The sequence below is a fragment of the Haliaeetus albicilla genome, chromosome 8 (genome assembly GCF_947461875.1).
Source record: "Haliaeetus albicilla chromosome 8, bHalAlb1.1, whole genome shotgun sequence".
Taxonomy (NCBI): Eukaryota; Metazoa; Chordata; class Aves; order Accipitriformes; family Accipitridae; genus Haliaeetus; species Haliaeetus albicilla.
The window spans coordinates 39,056,315-39,072,612 of NC_091490.1; the positions used below are offsets into that span (position 1 = coordinate 39,056,315).

Here is a 16,298-nt window from a genome sequence, read left to right on the forward strand (position 1 = left end):
CTGCAAAGTCCTTGTCCTTCCAGGACAAGGTGGGACAGGGTTGTCCCTGGAGAGGTCCAGCAAGCAAAGAGGAGGGACTGGACACACGAGGGACAGATGCAAAGCACCCTGCAGCATCTTCTACACAGCTGCCCTGCAGCAGAGCACCACGTCCCAGGGGGCAGAGCCCAGGCCGAGGGGGCACACGGGGTGCAGGGGGAGTCGCTGCTGCCCAGTTTGGAGTCCCTTTGCAGGCGTGTGGTGCCCTGCTGCCCAGCAAACCTCCTTTCTCAGCCCCTGCCCTGGCCTGATCCTATCAGCCCTGTTCCCAGCCCTGCCTGAGGAGGCCGGGGGAAGCAATGGGCTGGGGTGCTGATAAGGAGCAGCCTTCTGTGCACCCCATTAGCGTCTCGCCTTTCCCTTGCTAACCTCGGATGTGGCCAGGGCAGGAAGCGGTGCCCGGCAGAGGCAGGGCAGCCCGCGGTGCATCTGTGATGTAACTCCAGCCCATGGGCTCATGCGATGCCAAGAACCCCATTAGCACCATCCCCGCTGCTGCTGCCAGCGCCTCTCAGCCTCCAGCAGCCCATTTCGGAGACAACTCCTCTCTGCCAGGATTTTACTCCAGCACCCTTTGCCTTTACTCACAGCCAAACCCTTGCTCCTGCGGGATCTCCCTGGGAGAGGGTTTTTCCGGAGCCAGTATCCCCAAACCTAACTGCACAGGCTTGGCGGGGACAGGCACCGGGCTCAAGGTCTCTCCTCTGCAGGACCTGCCATCCCTACACGCATCCTCCTGTGGTGGCTGCTGCGATGGGGGGAGATGGTGAGTGAGGACCCCCTGCCCTCACATGAGCCCCTTCCCGTAAGTGCCTCTGGTTTGCTCTGGTGCACGCGGGGGCTCAGCTCTCTCCCAGCTGTGCTGGTGCTAAATGGCCCCTCTTTAATATTTGATTCCCTCTAAGTGCTGTGCGGTCCCAGGCCGGCTGGCCAAGGCAGCTCTACACAGGGCAGAACCCAGCTGTTCAGCCCCTGATCCCACCCCAGCATCACGCCCGGTCCTGGGGCAGAGTCCCCAGTGTCCCCAGCACTGCTGGCAGCAAGTGGTGGGTGAGGGTCCGGGTCATGGTTGCACTGGGGCAGGAGGGGAAGACAAGACAGGGAGGGAATGTGGATGATGGTGGGGTTTGGGGCATGCGGCGTGGAGCTGCCAGGGCTGGTGCATCCTTGCCTGGCCATGGTGGCACCATGGGGAGATCCCCCCTCTGGACGCTGTGGGGAGAGGGGTCGGATCCTGCCACACCGAGCCGGTCAGCAGGCAAGCACATCCCATGGCTCTGAGTCCCTGGGTGATGGGAGCGGCAGGGTGACATCGCCCCGTGGGCTCCTGATCCCCAGGCCATGCTGGAGCGAGTGCAGGGACCACCCTGGAGCAGGGAAGAGGGGGGGGGACATGCTTGGGGACAGCACCTCAAGAGCATGGGCAGGCACATGGCAAGGGACAGCCGGAGCGAGACCTCCGAGCCGTGGCATCACTGTGGGGCAGGGGGTGGGAATTTGCCACCTCCCAGGGACACAGGAAAGGGTGCTGGTTCCTCAGGGACCTGGAACCTTCACACTGAGGTCTGACCGCATGTCTCAAGGGGCTTGACGCCTTTGGGGCTGCCACTGCTGTCCCTCAGGGACTGGAGAAAACAAATAGTGGCAAGTTTTCACGCTTGTCTCATGGAAAAAGCCGGGGCCATCTTCGCGCTGCAGCGGTGAATCACCATCACACTCTGCCAGCTGTCCGTGCCGGGACAGGGATGGCGATGGGGATGGTGATGGCGATGGCGATGTGCCCCCGCCGCCAGCCCTGGGCCCTTCCCCGCTCCCCAGCGGCTGCGGGGCCGACGGTGGGGCCAACGACAAGGACAAGGGTGCTGCCATGCCGGGTGGGTTCCAGCACCCTCAGCCCTGCAGCCGGCCTGGATGCGGCCCCGGCGGAGGATGTTGCAACGCCTGGCCCCATCCCAGCCCCAGGACGGGCTGTGGGATGGGCGCGTGCCTCGGGTGTGCGCGGCGGCTCCCGGCCCCGTGGCTGTCCTCACACGAGGGGCCGGAAAGGGGTTGGCGAGTGGAGGGTGCAAGGCTGCGGGACACGGTGCAGGGCTCGCCCAGGACATGGGGAATGCAGAGCAGGGCTGGGTGCAGGACCAGCCGCTGGGTTTGGCGCCGATCGGGGCTGGCTCGAGGTTTGACTTGGGGACGGAGGGCAGGTGGCAGTGCCACCCTGCACGAGGGGGAGGCAGGGGTGCCAGGACCCGCCGTGGCTGAGGGGGTCCACAAGTGGGGTCTTCGCAGAGGCGGCAGGTCAGGATGCAGCTGGGCAGCCCATGGGGGCCACCGAGCTGGGGATGGTGTCAGCCAGCGGTGTGGGGATGGGGCGCACAGGGTGGCAAGGATATCCACAGCCTGGAGAAATGGGTCCCAGGAGGAGAGGAGGGGTCTGGTCCCCAGTCAGGGTCTGGTCCCGTGGGGTCTGATCCCCAGGGTGTCCAGTTCCCACTGTCGCCATGCCTCTGCCCCATCCCACATCATCCCATTTGCAGCCTGGACTACTTAGCGATGGATGCAGCAGCCCTGGGGCTTCCCAGATGCTTCCCAGGGCTGGGTCACTGCCCAGCAAGCCAGCATGGCATTGACCAGGCTGCTCACGACCGCAGCCATCCTCGTTCACCCTGCCACAGCAACCTGGCCAACGTCGTGGTGGCAAACCCTTGACTCCAGCTGCGGTGGGGCCGGCGGGGGGGGAGAATGGGGTTGTCACACGTGCAAGCCAGCTGCGTGTCCTGTGGCTGTGGGTTGGCTGCGGTGCTGGCGCCAGGGGGTGCAGCACACAGCTCCAGGCATGGACATCCCATCCTGTGCCTCAGTTTCCCCACCACACTGCAGGAACAGGGCCTCTCCCCATTGAGCCGGCGGTGTGGAGGGGAAGGCGCGGGGATGGGGGAGTGTGTCAGGATCAGGCCCTGGTGCAGCTACCCTGTGCCTGCACGCCTCAGCCTTCAGAGTAGGTCCCCCCCACCGTAGCAGAGGGCAGATGTCCCTGGGGGTGCCTGGCCATATCCCCCCTGGGTCGGGAAGGAGCCAGTGCCGTCAGAGCCGAGCTGTCAGTGCTGTGCTTCTCCAAACTCCCACCACACCAGATTACGGCCTCGTGGCAACAGCCCCACATGGCTCCCAGCCAGGGATGGTTAATCCTGGCCAGCTGTGGGGCTGGTGCCCTCTGCTGCTGCTGCACCCAGAGCTGTGCCCCACATTTGCAGGCTCAGGGTGGGTGATGGGTGGACTTGGCCATGGGGGACCAGCCCTAAACTCCCCCCCCTCTTTGTCCCTGCAGAGCAAGGTGGGATTGGAGCCAGCACCGGCGGGGGACACGCACCATGGAGCCAAGCCAGGAGCATGCCTGAAGCTGCCAGGAGTGGGATGGGCTGGGGGGATATGGAGCCCCCCAACGGCAGCACAGCCGGCCAGTCGGACACGTGTTTTGGGGCGTTCAATGCCAGCGACAGCCGCACCAGTGCACAGACCAGCATCACCTCGCCCTGGTTCTCCACCGCCTTCGGCCTCATCGGCCTCTGCTCCAACCTCTTCGCCCTCTGCGTCCTGCTCAGCTCCTCCCGCAAGCTGTCCAGCCAGGCCCGCTCCTCCTTCCTTGTCTTCCTCTGTGGGCTGGTGGTCACAGACTTCATGGGGCTGCTGGTGACGGCCTCGGTCATCATCCCCTACCACTTCATCAAGTTCGCCTGGGCTGAGGTGGACCCCGGCTGCCACCTCTGCAACTTCCTCGGCTTCTCCATGGTCTTCTTCGGGCAGTGCCCGCTGCTGCTGGGGGCCACCATGGCCGGCGAGAGGTTTTTCGGCATCAATCACCCCTTCTCCCGCTCCACCAGCATCTCCAAGCGCCGTGCCTGGTCCATCGTGGGACTGGTGTGGGGCTTCTCGTGCCTGCTGGGGCTGCTGCCGGTGCTGGGGCTGGGGCGGTACACGTTGCAGTACCCCAGCTCCTGGTGCTTCCTCACCCTCCTGCCTGACACTGGCAATGTCATCTTCTGCATGCTCTTCGCCCTGCTGGGCATCTTCTCCGTGCTGCTCTCCTTCATCTTCAACACAGTCAGCGTGGTGACGCTCTGCCGCGTCTACCATGACCGGGAGTCGGTGCAGCGGCGTCGGGACAGCGAGGTGGAGATGATGGTGCAGCTCGTGGGCATCATGATCATTGCCACCATCTGCTGGATGCCCCTCCTGGTGAGGACCTGGGCCTTGGTGTGTGTGTCCCCCACCGTGCTCCTGGTGAGGGCCTGGGTCTTGGTGTTCCCCCCTCTGTGTCCCTCCTGGGTCTTGGTGTCCCCGCCATGTCCCTCCTGTGAGGCCCTGGGTCTCAGTGTGCCCCTGCCACCACTCTGCACCCTGGGTTGCCACCTGGGTGATGGGCTCTGGGGCTCAGCACCGCTCGCAGGCAGAGCGGGTGCTCCCCAGTAGCGAGTGCACCAAACCAGCCCGGGACCCCTCTCCAACAGGCTTGATGCCCTGCCTGGACCCTCATCATCTCACCCACTCTGGGGCAGCTCATGGCCTCTGTGTGGACCCCCCCAGCTGACGCCTTGCCCCCTTCCCCCCTCCCAGATCTTCATCATCCAGACAGTCCTGCAGCAGCTGCCTGCCAGCGGCCGGATCCAGATGCTGCCCACAGAGACGCAGAAGATGCTGCTCATCTACATCCGTATGGTCACCTGGAACCAGATCCTGGACCCCTGGGTCTACATCCTCTTCCGACGGGCCGTGCTGCAGCGCATCTACCCCAGCCTGCGCCCCCGGCCCTCCATCATCTCCCTCTATCCCATGTTCAACCCCTCCCTGCGCCGCAAGCTCACCACTGACTCTGTCCTGCAGTAGCAGCCCCCGGGGACATGCACCGAGGGAGGGGGACAAGCCATCCCCCCATTCCCAGGTTAATTAATTGTCCCCATCATCTGCATCCATGGACTCTCCCCACCTCCCCTGAGCCCGCTACCCTTGGCAGGGGGCACGGGGCTGCTCCCCCCTCCCCGTCCCCATCTGAGTGAGCCCCCCCCCAATAAAACATAGCTTGTGCAGCTCTCCGTGCCTGCTGGGGGTGAACACCTCAGGGGCCCCAGCCCCATTGCCAGCCGGAGCAACAGCCCTTCTCCTCCAGTCTCTGCTTTAATGAGCCACGGCCACTTCCCGCCACGTTTTGAGGGTGCGCGAGGGGGGGGTGTCCTTGGGGATGGGGGTGGGCTGCGTACCCTGCTGTCCCCCCCCAACCCAGGGGACACACCTCAGTGCAGCTCAGGAAGGAGTGGGAGGGAGGATGGTGACCCCCACCAGCACCATCAGCCCCAGATGGCGTGGGGACATGGGGATGGGACAGGGGCGAGAGGTGCTGCCACCCCCAGCTACTCCTGCCCCCCCTTGGGGTGGCAGACGGCTGCCCACACCTCGGCCACAAACTCCTGGGGGAAGGCAAACTCGCCCAGCACCGAGTCCAAGCCGCGGGCGAGCTGGGCCACGCTGGGGCTCCCCTTCGCCACCTCCACCATCATCGAAGCTAGGGAGGAGGAGAGGCAGGGTCAGCAGTGGGAGAGGGTCCGGGATGGGCACCCCCTGCCCACCCTGCCCGCTCACCCAGCTCGCTGTCACGGATGCCCATGTAGCTCTCCAGCAGATCATCCACTCGGCTGGCGGCTTCTTCCTCGAAGGGGGTGGGCTGGGGGCAAGAGGTCCAGTGGGTGGGTGACAGGGGGTGAAGGCACGGCCCAGGGACCCCCCCCCACACTCCCACAGAGCCGTGCCCGCGGGTGCCGCACATGTGGGCACCCAGCAATGCACCCAGTGGAGGTGCAGTGCTGTGTTCACCTGGGGCATGGGGATGCTCATTCCCACCCCAGTCACGCCATGAGCATCCATGGGCTCAGGGTGGGGGGGCTCTGGGTGGGTCTTACCCCCTCCTCCAGCGTGGCTGGGCCCTGCGCCCGCAGCCGCAGCGTTTCCTTCCCGCTGACGACTCTGGCTTCGCCCGGGGACTTGCTGCTCCGCGTCCTCTGCCCGATCATGTCTGCACCCCAGGGTGGTGGAGGCAAAGGGGGGGGTGAGGGTGCAGGCAGGGCCTGGGACCTCCTGCCCCTCGTCCTGGCCATCACCCAGCCCCAGCCCACGCATGTCGCAGTACCCCGGGGTGGGCACCGCAGGGTGAGCCGTGCATGGGGAGGGGGTGCTCATGGGCAGCGTGGGCATAAGGGACACCCATGGGTGCAGGGTGGGGATGCGCACGGTTACAGGGTGTTCATGGGCACCCAGGACAGTGCACACAGAGGAGTGAGGGTGCCCATAGGGAGGAGAAGCAGGTGTGGGGACCCCCCCCAAGGGGTGCCCACATGGGTGCCATGCAGGGGTGCCCCTGGGGTACAGGGTACACACAGGATGGGGGTGCAGGGCAGGGCTGCATACAGGGGTGGCGGACCCTGGGGGGCACCCAGTCCCTGGGGAGGGGGCTGCAGGGCAGGAGGGCCACAGAGCATCAGCCTCCCCACACTCCTCCCAGGGGTCCCCCAGTCCTCAGAGCAAGAGCAGGGGGACCCCACACCCTGACTCACCGAAGGCCTTTTTGGGCTGCACCAGGCGGAGAGTGAAGGGCTGAGCCCGGGGCAGCTCCCGCAGCATCCGGGCCACCTCGTAGTGCCGGCAGCCCACAATGGTGTGGTCATTGATGGCCTCGATGCTGTCACCCACACATACCGTCTGGATGCGGTTGATGATGCTCCCCTCCTTGATTCTCTGGGGACCATAGAAAGGGATGGGGGACACACGGTGACAAGGTGGCATCACAGGAAGGACAGACAGACATCGTAGCCCCCATCCCGCCCCACACAAAACCACCTCCGTGGTCCCATGTCCTTTAGCAACCAGGTCAGGCAGGGAGGGTGTCCCCCCCCCAAACTGCATCATGGTAGGGGAAGGCCCCCAGGGCCAGGGTGGACCCAGGGGGGACCGATGGCAGTGGGGGCAGTCAGGGAAGGAGCACCATGCCAGGGATGGGGTGCCAGCAGGGGATGTCACCCCACGGGGCTGCAGCCCCCAGGGCTGCCCCCAGCCCCAGAGCAGCCCCCCAGGAGGGTTCACCTTGATGAAAGCATAGCCGGCCCCGTTGTCCGTGATGGTGAGGCCAAGTGCATCCTCTGTCTTGGTCACCTCCACCTCCTTCGTCTCACCCCGGACGTGGGCGAAGATAAAGTCCTCCAGGCCGATCTGTCCCCCCAGCAGCTTTTGCATGTCTACTTTGTGCGTGTTGAGCGTGCAAAAGAGGATCTGCCCCAGGGAACCCCGTCACCAGGGGCTGGGGATACCCCGGCAGGACAGAGGTGCATTGGTGGTGCCGGGGCAGGAGCCAGCCATGGCCAGATACGGCCAGGTCTGGGTGCTGCTGGAGCAGAGGGGTCCGGGGACACCCAGCCTGCCCAGGGGCCCAGCACTGCACCATCCCTGTCCGCCTTTCCCTCGGCTCCAGGCTACACGGCAGCTGGCATCAGCCAGGGAATAGGCAGCCCAGGCTCCCTGCCTGTGTGCCAGGAGGGGAAACTGAGGCACGGAGCCACCCAACCACTTCCCAGAGGAGACAAGACAGCCCTGAGATGAAAAATGCTCTTTTCCAGGTCATTTTCACAGCTGCGTTTGCAAGTAGCTGGGGAGCCACAGGACAGCTGGCCACAGACAGTGCCACGGGCTTGGCATCCCCCCCTTTGGGTGTAAAGCCCCCTCCCCGTGCCCTGGCAACCACAGCCCCCTCACCTCAGTGGGCGAGATGCTGAAGACCTCAGCGATTTTGGCGTAGAGCTCCTTGACGTTGGTGAAGCCCTCGATGCGCCCCGTGGGGCTGCCGTGGGCCAGTTGCGTGTGAAACACCAGCCTGGGGCGGGCACGGGGGGGGCGGGGGGCCGGGATGCCCTCGGCAGCGGGTGGCTCGGGGGTCTCTGGCTCCTGCCGCACGCCGTTCTCCATGGGGCTGCCCTCCTGGGCCTGCCTGCCGTGCCTGCCCGCCCGACGCATCCCGCTGCCGGCACTGCTGAATTATAGATGGGTGCTGGCTCCCGGCACGGCCGTAAGGCGATCCCCAGGCCTGGGAACCTGATCTGGCAGCGCAGGTAACCCGCCTGGGATCGGGTGAGCTCTGCCATGTAGGAAGGGCCCCAGCCAGGCTGGAGGAGGTAGGAGAGCAGCCGGCACAGAGCCAGCTCCATCGCGCTCTCCCCAGCTGGGGTTGGGGGCTGCAGCAATGAGCTCAGGGCTGTCACCCTTGCTACGCACCCCGAAGTCCCTGGGATCAGTGCTGGGAGCAGCTCCAAAGCCACCTCTGAGCATGAACACACAGAGCCCGGGCTGGTTGTTTCTCCCACATTTATTTGCTCCCATCTCCATCCCAAGCCAAGCAGCCACCAGGAGATGGCAACCAGGAGACTCATCTACAGAACACGGACCTCACGGGCAAGAGACAAGCAGTCGCACACCAGCCCCGGGTTAAACCCAGGGCCAGATCAACGTAGTGCTAGTAAGAAAATAAGACACTCTCTAATTACACAGTCTGAGATTAGTGACAGGCAGTCCCGGGGACGGTCGACCCCAGCACAGCACGGCCAGGACACAGCTGCTGTCACGGTGGTCCCACGATGCAGGACAGGCTCGGGCAACGAAGCAGGAGCCGAAAGCCTGTGCACCGCCCCACGGGCTCCCCACCGTGGGGAGGAAGGGGTAGGTCCCGGCTCCCCCTCCAGCATGAAGATTTTTTTTTGCCTTCACCGCTGCAGAGCACAGGAGCTGCCCTGCCTGGTCCCAGAGGCGTGGAGGAAGGAGAGGTGACAGGCAGGGTGACACAGGCAAGGGGCTGAAGGGACCCACGGGGGAGCAGCAAGAGGAAGCGGGAAGATTAAATAAAGTAAAAGAGGCAGGCAGAAAGAAGCCTGCCACCTCACCAGCAGTGGGACAGGGGACCAAGAGGCTCCCTGGGCTGATCTAGGGGCCAGGAGGCAGCGCCAAGCCCCACGGGCTCCCAGGGCACCCGGCTGCCTCCCTTCCATCACAGGCTGGTTAACAGCAGCCCCTGGGTCACCCTGGAAGAGGGTGGCTCACTCCAGGCCAGTAACCCACAGGCACCTCATCTGCCACCGGATAGTCTTTGGAGTCTCTGGTTTAGTGAAGCGGAGCTGCAGGAGCTGGAGAGCTTGCAGGAGAGCAGGGTGGGGGGGATGCTCACATCCACCACTGACCACCTCGCCCAGCACCATGCTGCTGAGGTCTCTCAGCCCTGTCACCGCTTGGTCCCCAGAAGCTTGAGATCCTTGGAGACAGTGCAGCCATGGGGCCCAGCCACACCAGGGCTAGGGGAGGTCCCAGCTCACTTCTCCAGCAAGGTGCATGGGGTGGAGGGGGAAGCAGCCGGACCACCAGCAGAGACTGTCCCTTGTGTGAGCTCCAAGGGACAGGGCCGTGGTCCGGCCGGCCCCAGGCTCCAGACGGGACTGGTCCTCTTCACAAGTGTTCGCTGAAGAGGGAAGAAAGCAAGGCTGAATTACAGGGGGTTGGCTTCTCTCTCCCACAACTGCCTGCAGCAGCTCTGAGCCCCTCTCTGCCCACACCTTCCCTGCTCAGCTCCCATCACCCATGTGCCACAGGCTGACCCAGTGGTCCCAGTGCTCACCAGGACATGAAGGCCCTTGGGCGCCAGCTCCAGACAGTCCTGCCCAGCTCACCTGGCTATCCGGGACAGGATCTCCTTGATGCGCACCACCAATTTCTCATGCTGCAGTGGGTTGCTCTCGATGGCACTGTGCAGTTTGGCCATGTAGAAGTCCAGAGTGTTCAGCGTGGGGGTCTCCCCAGTGCCTATGAGGTGGCAACCCAGTTAGCAGGGCCAGCAAGTCCCCATCCAGCCCTGCCCATTGTGCTGGTGACTGGGGAAGGGTCCCTGAACACTAGGTGCCATCTTCTGCAGCAAGAGAGAGCCCCCACCAAGACCAGCCCAGGAACAAAAGAATTTGGGCTAATCTCAGCCTTGCGGGCACAGCTGTGACTATGGCTCAAGAGGACAGTTCCCATCCTGCCCTACCCTGTTACAGGGGAGCCAACTGGCTGTCACATCCCTGAGCTCCCTAGAGAGCCCCCCAGAGTGCTCCAGCATCCCACCCCATCAGCAGATGGGCATTTATCACCACCTCGCTGCCCCCACTTTCACCACTTGCAGAGCCCCAGTGGTGCCCCTCCACATGGCCACCAGGTCCCAGCAGCAGGCTGGTCCCCACGGCTGCCCCGAACTCACCGGGGATGGGGAGGGAGGCGAAGCTGGCGGTGAGGGCCTGCCGCACGGACTGGAGCTGCTGCTGCAAGGCCAGGGTCTGCCTCTCCTCCTGGGCCAGCTCCTGCTCCAGCTTCTCCTTGGCACAGTTCATGCTCTCCGTGTGCTTCTGCAGGATAGCGTTCTGCTCCTCAAACTCCGTGTTCATCTTGCGCAGGCGCCGCAGCTCAGCCTCTCGAGCTGCCAGGACCGTGCGATGTCAGCAGGGGTAGCCCCTCGGACTCTCTCCCTCATCCCAAACCCAATCCCTTCCCCAGCCGTGACTTCCAAGAGGCTTAGCATCACCAGCCCCCAGGCTCCAGCCAGGATCCGGTCCCTCTATCCATCCTCACCAGGGACCTTCACAGCCTGGATCTCGCATGCAGCACCAGCCGTGGTCCTGCCCCGGGGGATGCAGGCTGCTCCGGCAGCGGCACTGCTTGCTGAAGCCATCCCCCAAGCAAGATGCTGCAGCGCCAGCAGCCCCCACCCTGCAGCCCAGCCCCTCACCTTTGTTTTGGTCCAAGAACTCCTCCGTGAAGATGGGCACGTCGAAGGTGGAGAAGGCGTCGCTGCACTCGCCAGCCTGGGGGACGGGAGGGTACAGATCAGGCAGGGCTGAGCCCACCGAAGGGGACCCTGTCTCCTTGGGACTGGGCAGAAAGGAGGCACAGAGACAGGGCAAGGGGTGGCCCTGCCTGGGCAGGCAGGGACGACGGGCAGAGGACGGCTACGTTCTGCCTCCTGCCACTCCAGGCTCTGCTTCAATGGAAAGCAGGCGCCTTGAAGCACAACCCATGAGTCTCCCTCTGCCCAAACCTGCAGCCAGCCTGGCTCCCATGGGCCAAACCCAGTGGTGCCACGCACCTCAGTTTCCCCACACACAGGTAGACCTGCTGGGGCCTTACCTTGTGCGGGTGCCCATTCAGCAGAGTGTTCACTGCCGCAGAGCCCGCGTCCTCTGGAATGGAGGAAGGAAGTTACCCCTAGGAGCCAGCCCAGCATCCCTTGAGAGGTTCTGGCAGCACTTGGCCGGATCCTGGCAGCGATGCCGGCAGCCGCTGCTCCCACAGCCCACCTTTTTTGATCTTTTTCTCCTGGATCTTCTCCGTGCACATCTTGTAGGCCTCTGACTGCTGGTATTCCCGCAGCTCCTTCATGTACTGCTGCTTCTCCCGCTCTGCTTCGTCCAGGTACCGCTATGATCACAGAGGGTCCTCAGCCTGGCCCGGCCCCAGGCTCCCCGGGGGGCTGCTGACCCCTCTCCACTACTTGAGGCCCAGCTCCTGCTCACCAGCCCGCTAGTACTGGGACAAGCTCCCTTTGTGGAGCTGCAGCCAGGCAGCAAGCGAAGTGGTTTGGGGTGCAGGCTCCAGAGCGTGCTGACCAGCCCTGGGGGGGGTCTCTCCTGAGGACCGGTACCTGCTTCTCCGAAAGCTGCAGCTTGCTCCACTCAGCCCCCAGCATCTTGGTGATCTCCGGGAAGGGCAGGTCAGGATGCTGCGTGCGGATCTGCTCGCGCCGCTCATTCAGAAAACGCACGTAGCCCGTCACAGGGGCTTTGGGGCCATTGGGAAGGATCTTCTTCCTCTTCTTGCCCTTGGGCCAGCCCCTCTTCTTCACCGGCTGGCACGCAGCAAAGGGAAAGGGACAACCCGTCATGGATCAGAGCGCACAATGCCATCGTGCCAGCAGGACACAGGAGCAGCCTGCAGACCCGCCTGGGCCTCCCACCCCTCGAGGGAAGGTCTGGACCTTTTGTCGGGCCATGGCCGCAGCCACAGGCTCGCCTGGGCTGCTGAAGGGCGAGTGGAGGGACAACCCCAGGCTGGGCAACACAGACCCCGCTCCTGGGGACTGTGCGGGGAGGGGTGCGGGCACCGGCGCTCACCTCCTCCTCGCCGTGCGGCTTCTCACCGCTCGTCCGTGCCGACTCTCCCTTCTCCTGCTTGATGGCCACCAGGAAGTTTCCATGCTGAGCTTTGCCCGTGGCATGCCTGCAGCCAGAGAGTATCCATCAGAAAGGGCTGGGAAACCACCAGGACCGACGGCGACACATCCCCCGGCAGTGTGGCCTCACACTCACCAGATCCCCCAGCTCCCACCCACCCAAACAGCCCCCAAGCCTGCTACCAGCCCCGCAGCCCCTGCTGCCCTGTGAGGGGAGGCCACGGTTGAGCGACAGGGCTCAAGCAGAGCCCAGCACCGGACAAGCAGGGCAGTCCTGGGCACACAAAAGCTGCCCCAATGTCCAATGATGACCCTGAGACCTTTCAGTGACATTTGGAAGGGGGCCAGGAGCTGCCAGTGCTGCTCTTGGGGGCAAGCAACAGTGATGGTCACATCCCTGCATGCCACCATGGCTTGGGTGCACACCTCGGCGAGGAGTCCCAAGCGGCATGAACCAGTTGATCCTCCTCTGCAAGGGAGGAGGAGTCATGGGGTTTTGGATCCTGGCTCCAGGGGCACCGCCTGGAAGCATCACCCACACCCTGGACAAGCGCTGCCAGGGATAAGGAGAACCCTCAAGGCAGAGGATGAGGGCAGGGCACCGGATCAACCTGCTCCAGCCACAACTGCTCCATCAGGTTCCTGCCACCTGCACCGCCACCGAGACACAAAAAGCCACCTCTGAGATGTGCCGAGCAGCAATAACGCAGGTCCGGCGGTCCCGACTCCTGCTCTCCAACTTGCCGCCTCACCTTTACAGATCAGCATCTGCCTTCAGTGGAGGACGCGGGTCCAGCACCTGGGCCGGCAGAGCATCCCTGCCCCACCTGAGCACACACAGCCCCGCTGCAGCATCACCCTGGGGCTCCCTGAGCCTCCCTGGCCCCTTCTCCAGCTGGCTCCATCCCGCAGCCAAGCCCCTGTCCCGCTCGCACCCTTTGGTCCCTGACGCAGCTCCTGCTCCGTCGGAGCGTGTCCGCTGGCAGAGTGCCATCGGGCCTCCCGTGTAGGGGGAGACATGAAGGGCTCAGGAGTTGCGGCAAACGGCACTCTATTGGGTTTCATCCAAGTCACAAGACACAGTAACTAGCACAAGGGCAAGCACAAGCCCCGGCAAAGAAAGAAAGTGCCGCTGTGTACCAAAAGCCAGACCGATCCCAGCCTGCTCAGGATGCACCCCAGAGTTTCCCTTGCCTGTTTGTCACATCACGTACCTGGTGTAAACCCAAATCCCTCCAGAGACCCCAACCTACCACTATCAGGCTATCACTCGTATGAGCCACCCTTGCAATTAATTTGATGGGGCCCCTTTCTATAAGCCCCCAGGAACACGGCCCGTAACTGCACTGGTCCTGGGGATGGAGGGGGTGCCCATGGAGGTCGGGATCTGAGCCCGACCAGCCGCCCTGCACCCCCACGCTCACATGAAAGCCTATGGGAAGGTGTGACACCATCTCTTCTTCCATATTCTAGGGGGAAAAAAAAAATCATCCCTGAAGTTCTGCACGAGCACAGCCAGCCTTAGGCTTTCTTTGTCGTCTCTAACAGAAACATTCCTGGTGATGCCCATACAGTATCATCGTGTTCAGCCGCCACAGCCGGGAACGCGCCAACACCCTCCACAACCAGACGCCGGATCTCTGCCTCCCCCCCGCAATCCGGATTCCTTGCGTGCCTAAGGATGCTTTAAAAAGTAAAGTTATTTCAGGCAAGATTCCTCCTCTTATCTGAACCTCCCCGGGGCCGGTTTGGTCTGGCATCCACCTCCCTCGTGCTTCCCCATCTGCCTGCCCCGGAGGCACCGCGGCCCCAGTGCTCTCGCCCCTCTGCCAGGAGGGACGGCGGTCGACACCAGCTGAGGACAGCACGCGGTTCACCCTGCGTGAATTAAGACCTCGCTGGTCTTAATCTCAAGAGACGGTGATTTTACACCAGGTCTCCCTTTGCCCTGTACTAATTAGCCCAGCTGGGTGGGAGCACAAGCTAACGAAGCAGGTATGGGGAGAGGGGTGCAGCCCGCAGTAGGGGACGGGGGTCCCCAAAACACACAGAAGGCCCCCAAGGCAAGGCTAAAGCCACCCTTTAGCAAGGGACAAAGGACCGGGGCCCGGCACGGGACAGGGTGACATGGAGCAGCTCCTGCCACACAGGAGGACACGGGGACCCCAGAGCACAGCGGGGGGGGGGGTGGTGAGGGGGGGCACTTACAGCATCCCGGCAGGCAGCTGCTTGGCGCTGTGGGCCATGGGTCCGGGGGGGGGGGGGGGCCTCGCCAGCACCGCTCGGGTCAGCACCCCTGAAGGACAGAGCCAGAGCTGGCACCCACACCCGAGGGGGGCCGCTCCGGAGACGGGGCGGGGGGCTGGTGCTGCAGCAGCTCCAAGGGAGGCAATTCGGCAGCCCCCCCCCCCCCCGCCATTCCACGCTCCCTGGCTTCCCCCCCCCCCCGCCAAAGACCACCCCACTCGGAGAAGTCTTCCCCGTGGGGACATCGCAGACCCCCCACCCCCAAACGCCATCTCCTCCCCAGCCAGACCCCCCACCTTTAGTCTCTCCAGCTCTTCCAGACCCCCACGGAAGCCCCAGGCCGCCCCCCCCCACAGGGTCCCAGCACGAGCTCCAGCCCCCACTCCCCGCACTGAAACCCCCTCCGCTGTGCCCACCCCCCCCCCCCGGTGTCCCGGGATCCCACCGCTGCCCCCCAGCAGGCTCACCCCCATACACCCCCCCCGCCGGACCGAGGCCCCCCCCCCCGCCGCCCCAACTTTCCTGGCGCCACCGGCGCCCCTCCACCGCCCTTCCTCGCCTGGCCACGCCCCTCTATTATTATGCAAACTAGAAGCCCTCCTCGGCGCTTCCGATTGGCCGCTGGCGCCGAACCGTGGAGGGCGCAGCCTAACGCGGATTGGCTGGAACGGTTTACATCAGAAGTAAGCGGCGGAGAGAAGGATGAGGGGAGGAGGGGGCGGGGCCGGCCGGCGCGGCGCGTGCGCGCCCGTGGAGTTCGCTGCGCGCGGCAGGCTGCCCGGCCAATCAGCAATCGGCGAGGGGACGAGGAAGCGTTGTGGGGAGGGCAGCGCCTTAAAGGGGCAACGACACGAGTGCGGTGGGGTCCACTGCAACCGACCCCCTGTGGGTGCCCCCAGTGCCCGCCCCGGCGTCCAGGGCGGGGAGCCCCGGGAGGGACCTCGGGGGTGTCCAGTGGCCCCAGTGTGCCCTCACTGCTCCCAGCATCCTCCCATTGCTCCCAGTAGCCCCCGTGCCCACCTCAGGGCTATCCCAGGGACTCCAGTTAACCTCCACTGCTCCCAGCAACCCCAGTACTCCACGGCTGCTCCCAGTGGTCCCAAGGCCCACCCTTGGGGTCCCAATGGCCCTGAAGGCCCCCACGCTGCTCCCACTGATCCCAGTACTGCCCATACTGGTTCCAGTGACCCCAGTGCCTACTCAAGAGGAGGTCCCAGTCAACCCAGTACCCCCCCACTTCTCCCAGTGACCCCAGTATCCACCCAGAGTCCCAGTGGCCCCAGTACTCCCCTCCACTGCTCCCAGTGACCCTAGTACTGCCCATAATGGCCCCAGTCACCCCAGTACCTACTCAAGAGGAGGTCCCAGTCACCCCAGTACCCCCTCACTGCTCCCAGTGACCCCGGTACTGCCCATACTGGTCCTAGTGATGCCAGTACTGCCCATAATGGCCCCAACCACACCAGTACCTACTCAAGAGGAGGTCCCAGTCACCCCAGTACCCCCCCACTGCTCCCAGTGACCCCGGTACTGCCCATACTGGTCCTAGTGATGCCAGTACTGCCCATAATGGCCCCAGTCACCCCAGTACCCCCCCCACTGCTCCCAGTGACCCCGGTACTGCCCATACTGGTCCTAGTGATGCCAGTACTGCCCATAATGGCCCCAGTCACCCCAGTCCCTACTCAAAAGGCGGTCCCAGTCACCCCAGTAACCCCCCACTGCTCCCAGTGACCCC

General features: G+C 64.3%; 3 protein-coding genes across 3 annotated transcripts; 1 reads left to right on the forward strand and 2 right to left on the reverse strand.

The window, feature by feature from the left end:
* Positions 1-1,891: 1,891 nt before the first annotated feature.
* TBXA2R (thromboxane A2 receptor) lies at positions 1,892-5,191 on the forward strand. The gene is made up of 3 exons (XM_069790043.1): positions 1,892-2,213; positions 3,362-4,269; positions 4,648-5,191. Exons 1-3 carry the CDS (start codon positions 1,907-1,909, stop codon positions 4,915-4,917), a joined length of 1,485 nt encoding a protein of 494 aa, XP_069646144.1. The 5' UTR covers positions 1,892-1,906; the 3' UTR covers positions 4,918-5,191.
* Positions 5,192-5,253: 62 nt separating this feature from the next.
* On the reverse strand, positions 5,254-8,281 carry GIPC3 (GIPC PDZ domain containing family member 3). Its single transcript, XM_069790049.1, has 6 exons — positions 7,828-8,281; positions 7,162-7,347; positions 6,636-6,816; positions 5,985-6,097; positions 5,668-5,749; positions 5,254-5,590 (listed from the first exon to the last, which is right to left on the reverse strand). The coding sequence occupies exons 1-6, from the start codon at positions 8,083-8,085 to the stop codon at positions 5,439-5,441; spliced, it is 972 nt and encodes a 323-aa protein (XP_069646150.1). The 5' UTR covers positions 8,086-8,281; the 3' UTR covers positions 5,254-5,438.
* A 135-nt stretch (positions 8,282-8,416) lies between these two features.
* On the reverse strand, positions 8,417-15,150 carry HMG20B (high mobility group 20B). Its single transcript, XM_069790050.1, has 10 exons — positions 15,082-15,150; positions 14,522-14,608; positions 12,255-12,360; positions 11,786-11,989; positions 11,442-11,562; positions 11,272-11,324; positions 10,874-10,949; positions 10,349-10,564; positions 9,783-9,915; positions 8,417-9,574 (listed from the first exon to the last, which is right to left on the reverse strand). Exons 2-10 carry the CDS (start codon positions 14,557-14,559, stop codon positions 9,562-9,564), a joined length of 960 nt encoding a protein of 319 aa, XP_069646151.1. The 5' UTR covers positions 14,560-14,608; positions 15,082-15,150; the 3' UTR covers positions 8,417-9,561.
* Positions 15,151-16,298: the final 1,148 nt, after the last annotated feature.